Consider the following 20,820-nt stretch of genomic DNA (forward strand, 5'->3'; position numbering starts at 1 on the left):
TATTTGTTAGAATCTTTTATATTAGTTTTTTATTTTCATTTAACGAAATCAGATGGTTTATATAGATATGACACATCTAATATTCTAATGTGCACAAAGTGTTGTGCTCATTTTAAAACATACTCGCTCTTTATTATATCACATTTTCTTTACTTCTTTTATTTCACTTAAAAAACACCGATAAAATTGATGTGAATTTGTTGGTAATAATTTTTAATTATTAACTTTGTATAAAAATAATTGCATGTGAATAATTTTATGTAATTATTTTTATATAAAATTGATATTTAAACTTTATTAGATGATTTAATAAATTTAACCAAATTATCATCTAATATTTTTATTTATTAATTTCATATAAAAATAACTCCACATAAGTTTATTTTATAACATGAATTAAGAAAAACAAATTGAAAAGATATATTTTTTTTTGTTACTACAATTAATGTGTTTGAATTGGTTTCTTAATCACTTTTCTGAAAACAAAGAAAGGTTGACTAAACTAACAAAAATTCATAATTGATCCACCAAAAAAGTGATTTTAAAAGATAAAAAGAATTAATTTTAATATACAAAAAATATAAATTATATATTTTTATTTAATTATATAATTCCCCTAAATAACTATTCACATAATTATAAAAAATTATTATTTTTATAAATATAACAACACGAAATTAAATATTTGTATATAATTAAATACTAAAGCACTTTTATACTTTCTTTTTTCATCAAATTTAAAACCAAAAAGACAGTAATTTTACAAGTTTGGTAAAAATATAAACAATACTATTTTTTGTTATTTTTGACAGCAAGAAGGGTGAAGGGTGACTGGGTGAAGAAGTTAGACACTTAGACATAAAACACTTGGCCCCATCCAAATTGAAAAATAAAAAAGAGAAAAAGAATAAAAAGCTTATCCAATTTGCATTTACAGCACCATTTCCACGCACCATCAATTTTTCTTCCATTCGAGCTACAACTGCAACATCTCATAATTTATGCACATCAAAATTTAGAATTGATTATAGCAAAATTACAAAAAGAATTGTGTACACAAACAAATGGTACAAACTGATAATGACTCCACTGCAGATTGCAAAAAACATTTTAAAAGTAAATGGGAAGAAAGAAATTAAAAAAAAAAAAAAGGAAAGGGACAAGACTGAAAAGAATCACAGGACTAAATGAGCAAAAATACTCAACTTGTCTTCCCATCATTTTCTTTATCAGCAAAAATGAACAAAGATTTGTCTTCCCATCATTTTCTTTATCAGCAAAAATGAACAAATATATGGTTAGCTGTATAATTGTTTCCTATCCTGCTGAGTCTGCACCAACTCTTGATGACTGAGCCTTCTCATGCCTACCCGGTTTCGGCACTTGAGATTGAGAACCAATGATCGGCTTCAGCGCTGCCATTATTTCAGCAAATGTAGGTCTCAACTTTGGATCTCTACCATACAGAAAAGGTATCATATAGTCACACCAATCATGATTGTAGGTTAAGTATTCTAAAGGCCTAAAGCTTAAACATTTGCAAGGGCATCCCTGTATATGCCGAAATATTTTCAACAAATCCCTATAGTCTAGAAGTTTTTAATTAAGTCCATATACTGTACAAATATTTTTCAACCAAGTCTTCTAATTTAAAAATTGTGTAATCAAGTCCCTATCATGCATAAAAATCTTTAGAGAAAACAGAGAGTCGTCATTACAGGGGTTTGTTGAAACTGGCTTGCACATTATAAGGATTTTTTATTACAAGAATGGTTATATTGAAACAAAATTATACCTTATCAAGATCAAATGTGTATTTCCTTTCATGTGATTATTCATATTCGATAGAACAAGCGGTTTTCAGAATGCTATAAGCAAGAGTTCTGATATCTTAGAACAAGGATAAAATGATTGAAGAGTACACTCATGTCTTTCAGGATTGCTTGATAATATCCATGTCTCCATGATAGCAGGGTCCATATCATCTGGAATGACAAGGCGACAATGCTGGAAACCGACAGCACCCACAACTTGCATCGGATTCATTCCACCCCAGGGCTGTTGCAAAGTAGAGAGCTCCCATAATATGACTCCAAAGCTATAAACATCGCACCTGGATATCCAATCACCACTTGTTATAATCATAAAATTATGAACAGCTTAAAAGGGTGGCAACATCAATGAGAAGAACCACGAGACAACAAAGCCAAAGAACAATAGTTATATGTAATAAAAATTCCAATTTATTTTTCTCTATGCTAGATGATTCAGGTTAGAGAGGAACACAGACTATGAAATTCTCCTCCACAAGCAAAATAAAGAAAAAAATTAATGATGAAAACCAATGATAACTGAGCTTACTTTTCATTTGAAGGTTCATTTCTTAACACTTCAGGCGCCATCCACTCGGCCTGCAACATGTTATAAAAAATGAATGTATTGCAATGCCAAACAAAGGCTTAGCAGCAAAACTAAATACGTGCAGAATACCGGAGCTGATCACACATATGAAAGACAGGAGTTTGAGGTAGAGATGAAAAGCATGTAGTTAACTAAGGCCCCGTTTGGCAGTTATCAGAGGACACAGACCTATTTGAAAAGGAGACATAGAGAAATGCACAAAGTTTATCTTCCCTAAGACAAAATTTGTGCAATTATCTCTATCTCCCCTGTCTTTATATTTTTTTTTTCCAAAAAGGCAGAAACTCTTACCAAACAAAAACTTTAGTAAATTTAATTATAACAAGCAAAACTCAACAGTTTCATGTTTAGGCCTCAACAAAATTAAGAAAGATTTGCTCATTTGTTACCAAACACCATTCATTGTAGTAGAGTGAGTTGGTAAAGTCTAGAGAAGAACTGTTGGCTGTGAGAACAGTGCCAGCTACAATAGGACAGCTGTTAGTTACAACTATCATAAGTAACTTAAGAATGAACGGACTGTTGTACATTTTGTACTAGCTTGCACAGCAAGCTACTCTTCTGTATACATAAGCACAGATTAGTGATAAGCTCACTAGTAATGCAGATCATAAATTTCTTATCTTTCTCTCTGAATTCTCTTTTCTTTCTCACTCTGTTTTCTTCCTTCTCTCATTCTCCCAAACCTTATTTAATCGACATTTTCTTGGCCTATAGAACTAGTAATTGTATTATAAATTGAACATAACATAAGCCGAGGCTAAAGATAGGTATTCATCATCACAAAAGAATTAATATAACATCCCAAACATAATGAATTTTTAAACGGCAAGAATCTCCTGGTTTTCCAAATTTTTTGTTAAAAGATAATAGCAAATGCCTCCATTTGTGTATGTTTATATATCTTCAAAAGAATATAAAGCACAACGGAAAAAAAATATGCAGCAAAATGTAGAACAAGAACATGAAAGAATGAATAATGTGGCAGAGGGTATGACACAGTATTTGAGCTTAGAAATGAGGATTATGACAACTTACTGTTCCTGCAGTTGATCTGGAAGAAAGGAATTTACTGTGCTTCATTCATGATAAGCCAAAATCACATACCTATTTGAAAGAAAAAAGAAAGGGTGAAAAAAAAAAAAAATAAACCATATCTACAGCTAGCATTTAGCATGCTATCAACCATATTCTATCTTGTTTGAGATCAATTCATTTTATGTTTATTAGTGCAGTCTGAAGAGTGATTTTTGTGAAAGTAGCTATTATTCACTTCCATCCAAAACTGATTTTGAAGCTTAAAATCCAATGGTGGGTTCAACTAGAAATCAAATATGCTGAGAAAATATTAAATCAACTGTCTCGCAATTATTTCAAATGGACAAACTGAAATCCAAGTATAAAGGAAAATTCATACTAGAGATCTTCAATCTTGTCTTTGCCATGCTGCAACTTAACATGCTTGCGTGCACCTAGCAATAAGTATGCATGGAACAAAGATGAACATGTCAAGAATCCAAAATAACTACCAATGCAAGGTCAATATCAGTTTCATGAAATAAGTTAATCAGCACTTAAGCAGAGTTCAACTTTTGATATTCAAAGATATTCTTCAAGAAGAAATGCAATTTCAAACTGTACAACATTGTTTCACTTTTAATTCTTTATTCTAACCCCAATCATCACTGCAGAGAAAATTTAGAAAACCCAAAGAAACAGGTGTAGAAACAATTGTACTTGGAATTAGAATCCCCAAATCTTTTGTGACAGGTGTAGCTAATAACAGACAACAAAACTCCAAACCATGTTTTAATAATAAAAGCTTTTCAACATGATTTTAAATAAGAACAATATAGTAATCCCTATATAGGATTATTCAACGAGAAATAATGAAATAATTCAATCAAGCATTAACTGCTGAGTAACATTAATTATGAAAATGAACAAAGGTTTTAAGAAAACATTAATTACAACTAAGTAACATTAATTATGAAAATCAACATAATGTACATATTTTCAATTGATTTCTAAGAATTACAGCTGAGTAATATTAATTATGAAAATGAACAAAGGTTTTAAGATAATTCATGTTTGAACCATAGTAGACAAATTCCTAGAAATTCCTTCTTGCACAGCCCTTTTTTTTCCTTGAAAAATCAAGTGTAATCACATACTTTGTATACAGGTTTCTTCAGCTGTGATCAGATTTTGAAAAATAACAAAATGTTGAAATTGTCAGCCAAAAAAAGTGGGGTCATGCATTTAATAGATGTATTTGTTTTAAAGACGGCAGTGAAAATCATATATCTATGTCATTAATCTTGCCACAGCATATCTTTTAGAAGAATTCTAGGAAGATTTAGTCAAATAAAGCACAGTTGCTCATCAGACCAATCATGAGCTCTTAATTACTATCAAGAAATCTCAAGCACAGTTACAACTATGAATATCCGCCGAAACAGGATGCATGATAGCCATGGTCAGAGAGTCAAAAATCAGCCAACAACACAAGTTCAAAATTAATTCAAAAACATAGAGATAACCAAAATCAAGGTGATAGTGAGTTCATGGCATTTCCCAAATCCTCCAACCCAATAGATATAAAATTTACCAAGTTCTGTACAAATTTTGACAACAGAAAATTTATTAATTTGAGTTGATTTATTTCTCCTATTGTCTTTTCAATAAGCCTCTAACAATCATTTCATGAAGATATTTCAGTGTTTGATCATTTTCACCTTTTTTTCAACAGAGCACGGATATTTGTTTCTTAAATTACAGCATCCAGAGGGCAACCATTGTCTTCCATTTCCAACTTTAAGGCCAATGCTTCATCAAGTATACCCTCTTTGCATAGCCCGTTTATCATAACCCTCTTTCCAACCTAAAGTACAAAGATGCTGGAGGTGTAGTACTATTATTGGAGTCCTGTGAAAGTGTTCAACATTGTTGAATGATGGTGATAAAAAAAAATTATTTGGAGAGAAAAATTATGATTGAATGATGATTATCAAAAATTAGGAATTAGAAGAATATGTGCAGGAAAAATTAGTATTTGGAGGCAAAATTAGCGAACATTCAAAATGCTAACTTTTCTTCTAATTTAGAGATGAGAGACAATGATAGCATTATGATTGAAGATCTTTCGAGAAAATGGAAGCAAACACAGAAAATAAAGCCAAGTGAACTTAATAAGAATGAGATAGATAGGTATTTGGAAGATTACGTAACGAAAGATTTTAATTAATTTGATATATTGAGATAGTGGAGAGAAGAAAGACACTCAATTATTGTGTTCTTTCTTGCATTACTAGAGATACATTAGTCATTTATGTTTTTACTGTAGTATCTGTGTCTACTGTATTATATATTGTATTAACTAGACTATATCAAAAGTCACCTGACATTACTATTCAATAATATATAAGACAACAATTAACAATATAATTCAAATTCAATAATATAAAAAATTAGTTACATGTACAATATAATAACTTCTTATAAAATGATTAGGTGAAACTTAACCTATGAAATTTTGCAGGAACTAATACTAGAAAATTAACAATAAATAACAAATTATCATATAATATTAACACAAAAATTATCATATAATATTAGTAAATTTTATATTTACATTTCATAATAAATATTAAATATACTAGCTGTCACTATTTATAGCGCCAACAATTACCAGCACCATCAATTTTTTTTTCTGCTCCAAGGTAGAACCACAACTTCTCAATGACATAAAAGTTAAATTACCTGTGCCTACAAATGGTAGAGCCTGAAAAGAACTCCATTGCAGATTGCATAACGAGAACTGAAAAAATAATAAATAAATAATACTATTCAACTTGTGCTCCCATTTTGTATATCAGTGAAAATGAACAAAAAATTGGTTAACTATATTAAAATTTTCCCTTTCTGTAGAGTCTGAAACAACTCTTGATGACAGAGCCATCTTCTTGTTGATGAACTTGCAATATCCGAAACACATTTTATATTCATATACTCTTACCATACAGCAAAATTATGCCCTTTGCAGTAACAAATGTTTATTTGGAGTACTGTTTACTTAAGTCTAAAACTGTTTTATGCAGCACGAACCACACAAGTTAGCATGGAAGTATAAAAATGAAGAACCTAATTATAATGCAAAGATTGACTTTGAGTTAATAGCAACATCAATATTTTATCTGTTTGAGATGAAGTGATTTTTGTTTGAGTTTCATGAGAAAAGTGATTTTTGAAGTTTAAACCAGTGAGTATGATTCTGAAGAATTCTAGTGTCTCACAATTGATTCCAAAATCAAAGTATAAAGGAAAATTCACACTAGAGAGCTTCAACATTGTTTGGATTAATATAAAGCCAATTAAATTTATACATATAACATGGTGGATTGGTATTTACCCATCTGATTGAAAGTAAATAAATAAATAAATACAATAATTATGCAAAGAAATCCACTAAATAAAATCAACTGCAATTCCAAAGAATTCTATATTGTTTCACTTTTAACACCCCCATCACAACACCACATAACAAAACTCCAAGCCAGTAACTTCTTTTAAAATGCTAATAAACAGAGACTTAAAAGACACTGGAGTATTGTCTAAACAAGAAATAATGAGGTAATTTATCTAAGAATTAACAGAAAAACATTCTCCGAAAAAGTATTTCATAATGTACATATTTTCAGCAGAAGCAATTTCCAAGTAATACAATTGAGTAGCATTAATTAAGAAAATGGCCACAAATTTTGGGATAACTGAACCATATTAACCTTGACTCAATGTTGCTTAGGTTGATGAAAAGAGGGGACATGCATTCGAGAAGGTGGGTTTATTTTAAAGATGGAAGTGAAAACTATATAGCCTAAGAATAAATACTTAATACCTACTTAAATTTCCTTTTACAACAATTCCCAGAGGATCTAATCAAATAAACAATAGCTAATGGTTGCTTATGATAAAACAGTGATAGGAATTATATATATATATATATAGTACCTACAAAGATATGGAAAAATAACTTGCACAACAGAATAGCAGAGAACAAACAACAAAACAAAATTTTCAATCTTTTTAGTTTTGCTTAGTTTGTAGCGTGATAAATATATGATCTCATAGAATAACAGGAAAGAACACTCCATTGCTATAAAGAGATCTTAAACACTAAATCTATAAGCTATATCGAGGAATATCATCTAAAGAATCAATAAAATAGTTGAATTAAAAAGGATAATAGCAATTGCAAAAATCAAAAGTGCAAAATTAATTGATGTTATGGCATTGCCAAAGTCCTCTGACCCAACAGACACAGAATTTACAGAACTATGATACATATTCAGCAACAATGAGATGTAATTTCAATTTGAATTGATGTATATTACCTTTTTTTTATCAATTCAATAAGCCTCTAGCAACCATTTCCCGAAGAAGTTTCTCTGCCATGTCATTCTCATCTTTTTCAAACAAAGCACGAATAATAGTTTCAAAAGTCACAGCATCTGGTAAGCAACCATTGCCTTCCATTTTTGACAAGAGTGCCAATGCTTCTTCAAACAAGCCCTCTTTGCAGATCCCATTGATAATAATATTGTATGTCCTCACATTTGGACGATAGCCTTTAACGGAAACATCTTGAAAAATCTCTTTTGCAACTAAAAGTCTTCCACCTTTGCATAGGCCATCAATAAGTACATTGTACGTGCATATATCTGGATCAATGCCACTCTCTTTCATTTGCTTGAATAACATAAGTGCCTTGTCAACTTGTTGGTTTTTGAACATCCCATCCAACAAGGAATTGTAAGTGACTACATCAGAGGGTGGACCTCTTTCGTGCATCTTGACAAGAAGCTCCAAAGCACAAGAGATTCTCTTCGATTTGCTCAAGCCATCAATAAGAGTGTTGTAAGTTACCGTGTTTGGAACCAAATACTTACGACGCATTTCTTCAAAGAGATTCAAGGCTTCATCGACCCTTTTACTTTTGCACAAGCCATTAATCATGATACTGTAACTTTGAACATTGGGTGACACTCTACTTTGGGCCATTGTGTTGAATATATATTTTGCCTTATTTACCTGATTAACCAAACAATATCCATCCATTAAGCTGGCATAAGTAACCACATCTGGTTTCACACCATGTTTTGCCATTACAGCCAATACACTCTTAGCATCTTTGATCTTTCCTTCCTTGCATAGCCCATCGATCAAAATACTATAGGTACGAACATTTGGAGTAATGTTTCTAAGCACCATATCACTTAACAAATCCATGGCTTCCTTATATTGACCCTCAAGACACAATCCAAAAATGAGAGAATTGTATGTGATAACATTAGGAGAAACTCCCTTAGCAAGCATTTCAGAAAATAAATGAAAAGCCTGACTTACAAGTGTATCCTTGCAGAGGCTATCAATAATTGCGCTGTACATGAAGACATCAGGAGCAATGCCATACCGTGGGATGTTTCTCAACACTTGAATAGCAGCCGATGTGTGTCCGGTCTTACAGAGCCCATTGATCAACGTCCCATAAGTGACTTGGTTGAAGTGAAATCCATGAGCCAGCACTCTGTCATGAAAGCGCACTGCTTTTTCAACACTACCACAGAGACAGAGACCTTTCAGGATTGTTGTCAATGTTATGGTATCAGGCTGAAAACCCATCCTGAAAATCTTGGCCAATACAGAGAAAGCAAGCGTCATACGACCCATGCCGCAACAACAATTAATTACGATGCTCAAAGTAACTACGCTGGGCGCGATTCCGCTGATTTGCAATTGCTGAAAAAGGGAAACGGCGGCGTGGAAATGCTTTGTCTTGGAAAGGGATCCCAAAATCTGGTTAAATTGGATGATGGGAGGAGTACGACGCATAGAGAGCATGCGAGTGAAGGAATCAACAGCTTCATCAAGCGATTGGGGATGAGAGTGAGAGTGTAGGGATGAAGTTGAATGGAAGCAAAGACGGAGAGCAGAGTGGGAAACAGAATTTGGGATTTGAAGAGCATACCTTAACATTATTGGTGAGAATGAGAACAATGATAACATTCTTGCAATGAAGGAGAGTATGGTAAAAAGGAAGAGTGCTTTCCATCCGAGAGAGTGAGGGTAGAGTTAAGCCCCATTTTGCTAACCGAGATTCATGAGTTGACGAGTTGCACTGATTTAGTCTTTCAGATTTCGATTGTAATAAATTAGTCTCTCAAATTTAAAAAAATACACCACGTTAGTCCTTAGCCTATTTTCAGTCACCGGAAGACTAACGCCGTTAGCGATGTGGCCAAATATTGCCACGCTGGACACGAGGAAACGGCATCGTTTGTAAATTGGCGCTAAAAAACCCCTTTGAGCGACGTCGTTTCTATGCGATGAAAAACAAAACGTTGGTCTTTCCCTCTTTTGTCTCCACTCTTCGTCTTCAACTCCTCCATGAGTGACGTAGAGGAAAAATGTCTCTCTTCCGTTACTCACTCAAAATAGGAACGAGTAACTGCAATAGGATTCCCGGAGACTACTGGATCACGAGTGAACATTGTACAATTGTCTGAGGAGGTGCTTTGCCGCTACAAGGAGCTTCTGTTTCGTCACCGAGGTTAGTGAAGATTTTAAAATTTTATTTTTTCAAATTTTAGGGAATGCGTTGATGGTTGTTGATCATAGTTTATTGCTTTGTATATTATTTTTCCCTGAGGTTTGTAGTGGAATTTGGGCTAGGGTTTTATTTTGATGTTGTCTGCAACTATTTTTTTGGGGTTTGTATTCATGCTCTGTTCCGATGGTGGATAAATGTGTGTTATTTTGATATATGTTTCTGTCATGTATGAATGTAGTTGATGAAAACTATCTTAAAGGGATCATTGTGTGGAACTGGTGCTGAAAAGAGATTTTTTTGAATCATGCAGATGGATGTGCACTTAGATATTATGTTCCACCATGGGGGAAAGTTTCAGAAAGATGAAAACGGGATGACTATATATTCTCCTGATAAGAAGGCATGCGTTGGTGACATTGATGTAGATACTTTAGATGTTTTTTGGGTTAGAAATTATTATAAAGAACTAGGATATGATAGGATAGGAGAATGTTGGTGGCATGTGCCCGGGAGGAGTTTAGACATTGGGTTAAGAGCTCTGAATTGTGATGATGAGTTGAGAGAGATGTGTTTCATGGTGAAAAGAATGATGGGCTGGTTGATGTTTACTTTGAGCATGCAGTTTCAACACCAGAAATTCTTTAGGGAAATGAGATTGTGGAGTATATTGAGGGGTGACCATGATGATTTGAGAGAGGTTAGTGATGAAGCTGAGAATGAACGCCTACAAGACAAGACCCCAAACCAAGCTAATATACCCACTGTCCCTGCTGATGAGACTCCATTCACCAACAACAATGAACCAATGCATAATACCTCACCACCCAAGACCACAGAACCAACAGATCCTGGTGCTAATAACCCAACACCCCAAAACAATAATCCCACTACCACATCCAACTCTAATCCTAGCCAAGCTACTACTGCAAAGCCTGTTACCAATACTCCTCCAGTTCCCCCAAAAACTAAACCCAATTCAAATGCCAACCCAAATCCGAAATCCAATAATACATCATTACATAAGGCCACTGCCAACCCGAAGAATTCGTCTAAGCCCAACCCCAAGCGCAACCGGAATTCTGTGTCCAAGCCCAAACCAAATCCAAAGCCCAAAATCACAACTAAAGCCTATTGCACAAGGTCTGCTTCACAAGTGAGGAAGGGGCAGCAACAAGACAAGAAAAAACAAGTGCTGAGGTTGTCTTCTTCTGAAGATGAACACACCACAGAGGACAGTTCATATGATCCTAGGAGAGGTGATAGCTCAAGTGATGATGATGTTGTTGGAAAAAAATGTGAGACCAAGAAAAGAGAGCCTTGGTTAAAGCATGCACCTACTGAGGGACTATCAAAGTCTAAGAGGAAGTTTCTTAACGATGATGATGCATTGGTGGTGGATGATGAGGAGTGTGAGGTAGACTTAAGTTTCTTAGAAGTCCCTGTGACAGGAGATGAAAACCTGGACAATGCTTTGGATCCTGGAGCAGAGTCTGATGGTGCCAACTCTTGGCACTCGGAGGAAATGAAGACTCCTCCTCCTTCGGAAGATGAATTTTCTGAAGAAGAGCCAGATGATGTATTCCCGGTATTTAGAGATGGTATTCAGTTCGGTGATTTAAAACTTGAGGTGGGGATAAAGTTTAATACAAAGTCTGAGTTCAGAGAGGCAGTGAAGAAGGTTAGGAAATATCCTAACTTCAGACAATGTGAGGCAGCTGTCTACTTCAAGTCCAAGTGTGATCTAGTGCTAAATAGGAATTCAATTTCTAGAGCCTTGGCAGACGCTAGAGTTGTGGTGTATGGAGATGAGAAGGCCCAGTATGCAATGGTCAGGGACTACGGAAAAACCCTCTTGAAGTGTAATCCGGGTTCAACAGTTAGCCAACCATGTGGGAAAGTTACCACCAGTGGTTCAAAGTAGGTTGGACAAGATCAGGAAGGAGTCTAAGAGTTGGATGCCAATCTGGACTGGGAATGATGAGTATGAGAAGTTTGAAGTGCATGGTCATCCAACTAACATGGTTGTGGATTTGGGCAAGCGACTCTGCACATGTCAATTTTGGATGCTAACAGGTAAATAAATACTTTATTAAATAAGAGACCTGTGTTAAATACTTTAATAACACATTACTTTGTTAATTACTTCAGGAATGCCCTGTGTGCATGCATGTGCAGCACTCGCAAGGGTGAATAAGAGACCTGAAGATTTCTGTCATAAGTGGCTCACCATGGACGCATATAGAGACACTTATGCACATTATGTAAATCCATTGCCTGGACAATCTCTTTGGGAAAAATCCGAGCAGAATAGACCACAAGCTCCAAAGAAAAAGAAGAAGCCCGGACCACTAACAAAGAAAAGGAGAAAGGATGCAGATGAGGGTAATGGAGGAAGCAAGAAATCTAACGTGACTGGGACTCTAAAGAGACAACTAAAACCATTTACTTGCAAATACTGTCTACAAAAGGGGCACACAAAGAGGGGTTGTCCAAAAAAGAGAGCAGCTGATATTGCTCAAGCTCTTGCTGATGCAGCTGCAGCTGCAGCTGCAGCTGTTGCTAAGACAAAGCCCACTGAACAAGAAAATGCTGTTCAAGCACCTACTCAAGCTCCTCCAGATACACCTGCTCAGGCTCATCCACAAGCACCTTTTCAAGCTGCTCCAGAAGCCCCTGCTCAGGCACCTGCACCAGTTGATGCCCAGGTGGTTGAGATCGACCTCTCCCAGCCAAACTACTCTGATGCACAACAGTCCCAACATAGTCAAGAGGTACTTGCATTTTGTTTCACAACTCATACTAAAAATTGTTGTCCACATTCAACTGAATTTATGTCCTACTGAAACAGGATCCACCTGCGAGGCCATCCAAGTTGCAGACCAGAAGGAGGTCCTCCACACCACCATCAGGTTCGATCACTATGGATCCACTACAAGGAGCAAGCTCTGCCACATCTTCCAGACTGGCCAACTTCCTGAAATTTGTCCCAACACCTGGCTTCAAGCCACCAAGGAAGAAGAAATGAAGATGTAGCTGATCTGTGCAGCCTATTTTGGATGAAACTTTGAATCTTTTTGTGAATCATACTTTTTGTTTTGTGGGCTGAATTTATGGCAGTAGACTTTTAGTATATTTGAATACAATATGACAATGATGGCACTCTGTGTCCTTTAGCTAAGGTGTATTTTGGAATTAGAACTACTCTTTACTTGTCTGGAGAGTTGTCATTAATATGGCAGGATTATTGTTACTTTTGTTAAAACTTATTGATATGGTTATTATTATTATGACAATTTCTTCCAGCGTCAATTATGCTACTTCAGATGCATTTTTTGCAATTTTTTTTAGCAATTTCATTGAATGACAGAAAACAACTAGGAAATTTGAGAAGGAGAATTTTTCTTTCTTCTAATACACTTCCACCCTGAACACAGTAACACAAACTCATCTTCAAGCTTTAACTACCAACATAAAACCAACAACAAAAACTATAAACAAAGCCAAAACTAAAATGTACATTTTTGGGTTCTAACTTCAGCCTCTCTCTTCCCAATTCTCCAAGCTAAATCCACCCTAACTTGGTCACCATCCACAGTAGAAATTACCCTTCCTCTGAGGTCTTCTTCTCCAATGTCAGCTCAGACAAACAAACCACACCACCTCTTACCATTAATATTGTAGTTAGGGCACCCAAAGAATGGCTTGTTAGGGTTAGCCTCTGTTGTGGACCACCGAAAAACAGGGTGGCACCCACACCCACACCACTGTGGAACACCCGATGCTCTACTTCGACTGGAACTCCTTGTGTTGGACCGCATGGAACTCTGGCTCCCACTTGCAATCATGATGGTATACTCGGAAGGGAGCAGGAGACGAAGAACCAGAGAGAAACGGGAAGAAGAAGAAGATGATGAGGTCACAGGATGAACTTAGGTTTTAAAAGGGGGATAATGACTAAATTGGAGCAAATCAAACTTTACGCCACGTCATATAACCGTTAGTGTGTCCAGCGTGGCAATATTTGGCCATGTCACTAATGGCGTTAGTCCTCCGGTGACGGAAAATAGGCTAAGGACTAACGTGGTGCATTTTTCGAATTTGGGGGACTAATTTAGTGCAATCGGGATCTAGAGGACTAAATCAGTGCAACTCGTCAATCTCAGAGACCAAAATGGGGCTTAACTCAGTGAGGGTAGTATTAACTATTAAGCTTGTTCGAGGTTATTTGTTTAATTGTTTGATTTGTTTCTACTTTTATTATTTTACTAGTCCAAGCACTGATGCATTGGATTGGATCATATACTCTATTTCCATAAATAAGTTCATTTTTTTTAATATTTACATTTCATAATATCAAATTGAATTGCCCATTTGTGTATAGAAATTATATGTATAATTTTGATGCCTTTTTTTTTTTCACAATATCAATCGATAACAATATGAACAATACCACTAACTAATAATTAAAAAAAAAAATTACAAACATAGATTCTGTTGTTAAAGGCAATTTTACTTTTTATATTCACTGTTTAATTATTATAATATATAGAGATTATAGAAATTTTATTTTTATTAGGCTTGTGAAAATAGAATATCCTTATACAAAATGTTTAAGTAAACCATAGTTTTACAACCAAAATAGTACCAAAAGTAAGCAAACCATGTTCATACATTCTCCATTCATTCCACAAGATACCAGCATCCAGACCTTCCAATCCATTCAATCATTTTATTCGTAATTTATCACCATAACCAACAACAAATATCAACATCATCATTATCTTGTACTCATAAAAAAAATCTGAATTCGACACATACAAACTCATATACCCTTTATACACAAATCATATACCATATACACAATTCATTAAGTTCATGTCTATCTTATAGTCTTCTAGCCTAAGTTTTCATGCGATATTAAACATTAACTACTAGAAACCAAAATTATACCTTGGCCGATTCCTCCCTAAACCCGGAATACCTCAAAATTCCCTTCTTCGTCAAGCTCCAAGCCTCTAATTTCCTCACCAAATGAAATCTCAACTCTAAGGCTCAAATCAATCCTCCAACATCCACTAATTGATTCAAACTCATACAATTTTAATCTAATACCACACAATCCACTATAATCAATCATAGGGTTACCAAATTTCAATATTTCACAATGGTTTAATAGTTTCTTACCTCACCCACGGATTAATTGGACAAAACCCAACAATTCCCACAAGCTAGCTTGACCCTAAAACGTGAAAACATCACAATCCCAATGCCTATAACCCAAATTTTCGAAATTAAAAGGAGGAAGGGCTGTGTGAGAAAATGTAAATTGCTTACCACTTTGTTCAAATGGTTTCGAGGAGCTCGACGCAGTGATTATGTGGCCGCAAACGGTGCAGCGATCGAAGCTCCAGATTGTGAGATATAGAGGATTGATGTTGGAAAAGGTTTGGGTTAGGGATCCATGGCTCCCTTCCCCAATTGCAGCGTATTTAATTTGATTTGGGGGAGGAGGAGGCTGAGTGTTAGCTTTTATATGTTGGGTCTTGGGCCCTGTTTGGGCCCGATCTAACTGGTTCAGCCCGTTAGCCCGATTTTGGGACAAAATCTTTAAAGTTAGTATCAAAATTTGTAGTTTTAGTATTTCTACTTCTCTAGATTATAAAAATTTAATTTCCTAATTTCTTAGAATAATACTTAATTTATTAGCTAATTATTCATCAATTTCGTGAGGTTTACAGAAATGGTGGAAAAGAACTCTGTGCCATATTTGCTTGCACTAGAAGAGTTTTTGGTTTTCTGAATTTCTGAATCATGTCAGAATGTGTAAGAACAATAGTTTCTAATTTAGTGAAGGAATACATTTCTAGCTTAGCATTGATTGTAGTGAGTAGCATTTTGCAGTTGATGCGCCAAAAACTTGATGGCACTAATCTTGACAATTGGATCAAATCACTTCAAGTAATACCATGGTTAGTGGATATCATTCACACGAGGATTGAAGGATTGAACAAGCAACTTCTAATTGAATCTTCAAATTAGATCGGCCAAACTTTTGCAAGAGGAAGGATGTGAATCTTGAAATAATAAAGAATAGTAAAGGAGAGTGTTTGGTGTGAATGAATGCTATATGAAACAAAAATAGAGAACTAAACAGTGAATAAAGATGTTAAAGGCTTCAGAGAAATTTAACTTTCAAAAAAGAAAATTCTCATGTTTATTTACTTTGATTTATGCAAAAATACATTTACGACTAATCATATATAATCAAATTCCAATTCTTTAGCAATTCAATTTCTCTTTAACTTATTTAATCACCAACTCCTTAGTCAATTAATTAAGAAAAAGAGGTTAAGCACAATTTTGATTTAACGCCACACAACTTTCAAAATACTATTCCTAGCCAAGTTAAAAAATTATGAGAAAGAGTTTCAAGTTAATCCCGAAATTTTCCAAAATAGAATTTTTGAATATTTCCCAATACTTATAACCATTAAGATGAAGAACGAAACTCAATTTTTGAATAAGTATAAATGCATTAATCAACATAAAAGAAACAATCACATTACTAATCCATGAAAATTAAACAGAGTTCCTAACCCTTAACAAAAGAGAATTACTTACTCATGATAAATGGAAAAACAAAAGCTAATGAATGAGATGATAGATGCTAGATCCTTCCCCGTGAATCATCTCTTCCTTATATATATCCTGAGTCCTACATAAGAAATCAAATTCAAAACTAAATCTAATCTTATCTTTTGAAGGATAAGATAACAATAATTCAAATCTAAACTAAAATGAAATCTTATCTTTCTAAAAGAAGTTAATAATAACTAATCATTCAAATCATGAATCTTTGGGTTGAATTAGAACTTCTTGGAAGAGGATCATGGACCTGGCGCTGGACTTGGGACATTGGCACCAGACTTCGATAGACTTTGGACCTCGGGAGTGACAAAATCACTTGAAGTTAGGCGCCAGTATTAGGCATTGGGCCCCCAGTGTGTTGAAGGTCCTCTGAAGTTGGGTGCCCACTCCTGGCGCCCAGCTTGAGCCTTCCAATTCCATCGAAGGCCCTGGGCATTGCTTCCTTGGGCGATGGACTTATGAATTTGGCGCTGGGCACCCTCTTTGGTAATTCTTGGGCGTCCAATGCCCGCCTTCCGGGGATTTCGATATTGTGCCTTCCTTGTTTGCTTCTTTTCTCTTGATTACTTTTAAAACTAATCTTGAATGCACAATAATTCTAAAACAACTCCAAATATATGAATTGCCATGAAAACTTCATTAAAAAATAACAAAACTACTTAAAAAGATATGAAAAAAATCACTAAAGATACTAAGCATCACAACATCAAACTTAAAATTTTGCTTGTCCTCAAGCAAAAAGAAGAATAAACAAACGTTATCTTAGTGATAAGAATCGAAGAGTTTATCAATTTAAGTCCGAGTCGGATATTTAAAATAGAAAGTGGGGTTTATAATAATCCTATGATCACATGTGGACTTTTCTTATCTTGATGAATCTTGCATACTTAAGAATTAAGAATATTCAAAAACAGGATTATATTATAAGAATCCTTTTCATATTTATGACCTTGAAAGCAGTTTACTTTTCAAAAGTTTTAACAATTTTTCTTAACTGAGGAAGATGTTTGAAATTTTTGACTCTAAGTGTTTTATCTTAAGACAGCTCTTAATATAGATTTTCAATCGATAATTCTGAGCCAGTTGGCTCAAATTATTGGGTGATAAAACACCACTCAGATTTAATCAATCAAGCCTCTCCTGGACATAATCAAGACTACAAGCACATAACTAGGAAATCTTTTCATTCATCCAGGCATTAGTGCCCAGAGCCTCTTTGGACTCTAAATGCTTTATCTCAACCTAACTCTTAATATAAGTTTTCAATCAATAATCCTAAGCCAGTTGGCTCAAGTTATTGCCTTATCGGGTGATGAGGCATCCTTCAGATTTACTGATCCAAGTCTCTCCTTGACACAATTGCATCACAAGTACATAACTGGTCTCTAGTTATTGGTACTCATAACCTTCATTATTCTTCTATTTTCAATCTCCCTATTATATATATATATATATATATATTTGAAAAAGTTCATTGCTTCATGGTTTGGACCTTGGATTCTCATAATATTTCTCTAGAATTTAGTTTTTGAAGATTCTGTCTCTTTTTCCACAAGTTTCATCCATATATCTCGAGTCTATTAATGTAATCACATACTTATATGAGTCACCCACTTTTGTTTTAATCTCCTTTTTATTTATCAATTCTTTTCACCCGGATACTCTCTTTTTATAAAAGCAACTTATTGGAGGAACAAGCACACAAGTTTTAAGCAACTAAGACTCATAGAGAAAACAAAAAATATGATGAAAAAGAAAAAGAAAGAAACAAAAAAAGGATGAGTATGCATGCAATAATTTTTTTGAAAACTGATTTAAATTAAAATCCATAAAAAAAGGAAAAGGGTACTCGGTGATCAACGTGTGTGAGGAAGGATGCTTCGAAGGCGCTGCACTTTACACCCTGGGTACCAAACTTGGACTTCTAGTGCCTAACTTGAGCTTATGGCGCTAGGCGCCAGTTTGAAAATAATACATGGGTGCTGGGCACCCAAACCAGGCACTGGGCGCCAATCCTCAAACTCCATCGAAGGCAGTAGGCACCCTTCTGATGCATTCGCATCTTTAGTTATTTTTTCTCTAGAATTTTATTCAATAAGCTAATGATTCTTGTTAGATAAGAAATAATTTCATGATTTAGTGAGCATTACTTTGATTTAGTTTGAATTCATTTGTTATAGAAGAATCTGGAGGAAAGTCAGCAAAGATAAAAGAGGAAGAAGAGGCTAGGAATCATCACAAAGAAGAGGCAAAAGAAGGAGGAATTAACCAGAAAGCTATCTGGACCAAACAGAGAGCTCTCTAGACAAGAAAGCACCAAATGAAGTCTTGCATCATACGTGGGAAGCCATGCGTGCTACTTGCCAAAGTAAACAGAGGCTAAAAGCACCGAAAGAAGACCATGCGTATAACGCATGAGACTATGTGTAAAACCCGCAAAATTAATAATTAATTAGCCAATAAATTAATAATTAATTAAAAAAATTATAAAATAGAAATTTATAGTTAAATGAGATAGAAAAAATTAAAATACGAATTTTGACACTAATTTTAAAGAATTTGGCCCAAGATTGGGCCAAACAGGCCAAACCGGTTGAACCGGGCCTATATTGGGCCCAAGGCACAGCCCAATTCCCCCTTAAATGAAGAACACAGCCACCTTTCTTCTCCATTCAAGCACACACAATGGTTTAGCACAAGAGGGAAGGGGAAGAGGAAGAGGGTTTCATGAAAAATCTAACCTTCAAAGTGGGATAACTTTTGCTCCGGTGATCGGAATTATGTGCCGTTTGCAGTCACGCATCGTGCTCGTTGATCCCTTCAATTTCATCTAAACAAAACTATAAGTAACTTGCGTTTTTCTAGTTCCATTTCGGCCGGTGTGTAAAATTCGGGTTTAGGATTTGAGGAACTCAATTCCTTGATGATTTTCATGTTTTAGGGTTTCACTAGCCTCACTTGTGGGTATTGCTCAAGGATCAGTGGGAGAAGGTAAGAACCTCAAACCTTTTGTTGATTAGTGAATTAGTAAGCTTGAATGTTGATTATAGTCATATGTTGCGGGATTAGATTAAATATTGTTGATTTGGAGTACATTGATGATGTTGGGAGCTTGATGGTTGGACCTTTGGTGGCTGGAATCATTGGGTGTGGATTGGAGTCTTTGAAGCTTGAATAGTGGTAGATTTGAGCTTGGGGAGGAATCGGCCGACGTATGGTTTTGGTTTCTCGTAAATAATATATAATATCTTGTGAAACATAGGCTAGATGACCATAAGATAGGTTGAAGCATGGATGTATGTTAAAAGTTAGTAATCCTAATAAAAAGATTGATGATTGATGAGTTTGATTATGAATGTGAATTGTTGAAATGTTTGATGAATTATGGAGGGTGATTGTGTTGGGTAATGAGGTTGATGGGAATGTGTGACATGTTGATAAATTATGATTATGTTGAATGAAGATTGTATTAATGTTTGATGATGATAATGTATTATGATAAATATATATTGTTGATGTGTGTTGTGGTGAGAGTTTGGTTACAATGATGAGTTGAAGATTGGTTGAAAATTGATGTTAGAATTGATTAGAATAATAGATTGATCATATGTTGAATTGATTGAATTGGTAGAGTAGCTATGATATGGAAGCGGATATGTGTATGGTGGAGAATTAATGTAGTTTTGGTAAGAGTTTCGAAGGTTTAGAATGGAAAGTTTTGAAAGCTTTGAGGTTTGGCACTTTTATGAAAAACTTGATTTTTAATGAACTTCGACGATCCATAACTTAAGTCTCGGATTTTGAATTTGAATAAAACCTATTTCAAATTAAAGATAATTTCAAGAGCTTTAAAACGGTATAAAGTTTGTGAAAATTTAAATTTTGTAGAGGAAGTTATGGACGTCGAAAGTTAGGTGCAAAAATCTGTTTTCTACAGACTTAACATTTTTTTATACTGGCTTGGATGCGTATGCGACGCACGCACGCGACGCGGGTGTTGGCCTTTATCCATCACTCCCACACACGCGGCGCACAGCTGCGTACGCGTCATGGTCCATTTTTACCTTGGTGCGTACGCACGAGGACGTGTGCGTACGTACACACTAAGAAGTTTGCAAGCGTGTGTACGCACACATATGTAT

At 35.0% G+C, this 20,820-nt stretch overlaps 2 protein-coding genes across 6 annotated transcripts; one reads left to right on the plus strand and one right to left on the minus strand.

Moving 5' to 3' along the window:
• Positions 1-788: 788 nt before the first annotated feature.
• LOC107644127 (uncharacterized) lies at positions 789-9,542 on the minus strand. Of its 5 annotated transcripts, none has more exons than XM_088488574.1 (8): positions 7,815-9,542; positions 6,184-6,241; positions 5,160-5,349; positions 3,839-3,893; positions 3,460-3,528; positions 2,362-2,411; positions 1,923-2,113; positions 789-1,415 (listed from the first exon to the last, which is right to left on the minus strand). In XM_088488574.1, the coding sequence occupies exon 1, from the start codon at positions 9,484-9,486 to the stop codon at positions 7,825-7,827; it is 1,662 nt and encodes a 553-aa protein (XP_088344700.1). In that variant the 5' UTR covers positions 9,487-9,542; the 3' UTR covers positions 789-1,415; positions 1,923-2,113; positions 2,362-2,411; positions 3,460-3,528; positions 3,839-3,893; positions 5,160-5,349; positions 6,184-6,241; positions 7,815-7,824. The 5 variants fall into 5 exon arrangements, with proteins under 5 accessions (XP_088344700.1, XP_088344699.1, XP_088344698.1 ...); XM_088488573.1 differs by having other exon boundaries at positions 789-1,456; XM_088488572.1 differs by having other exon boundaries at positions 1,796-2,113.
• A 2,638-nt stretch (positions 9,543-12,180) lies between these two features.
• LOC148565965 (uncharacterized) lies at positions 12,181-13,055 on the plus strand. Its single transcript, XM_088487316.1, has 2 exons — positions 12,181-12,801; positions 12,879-13,055. The coding sequence occupies exons 1-2, from the start codon at positions 12,181-12,183 to the stop codon at positions 13,053-13,055; spliced, it is 798 nt and encodes a 265-aa protein (XP_088343442.1).
• Positions 13,056-20,820: the final 7,765 nt, after the last annotated feature.

Source organism: Arachis ipaensis, chromosome B5 (assembly GCF_059453495.1).
Source record: "Arachis ipaensis isolate K30076 ecotype BB chromosome B5, ASM5945349v1, whole genome shotgun sequence".
Taxonomy (NCBI): Eukaryota; Viridiplantae; Streptophyta; class Magnoliopsida; order Fabales; family Fabaceae; genus Arachis; species Arachis ipaensis.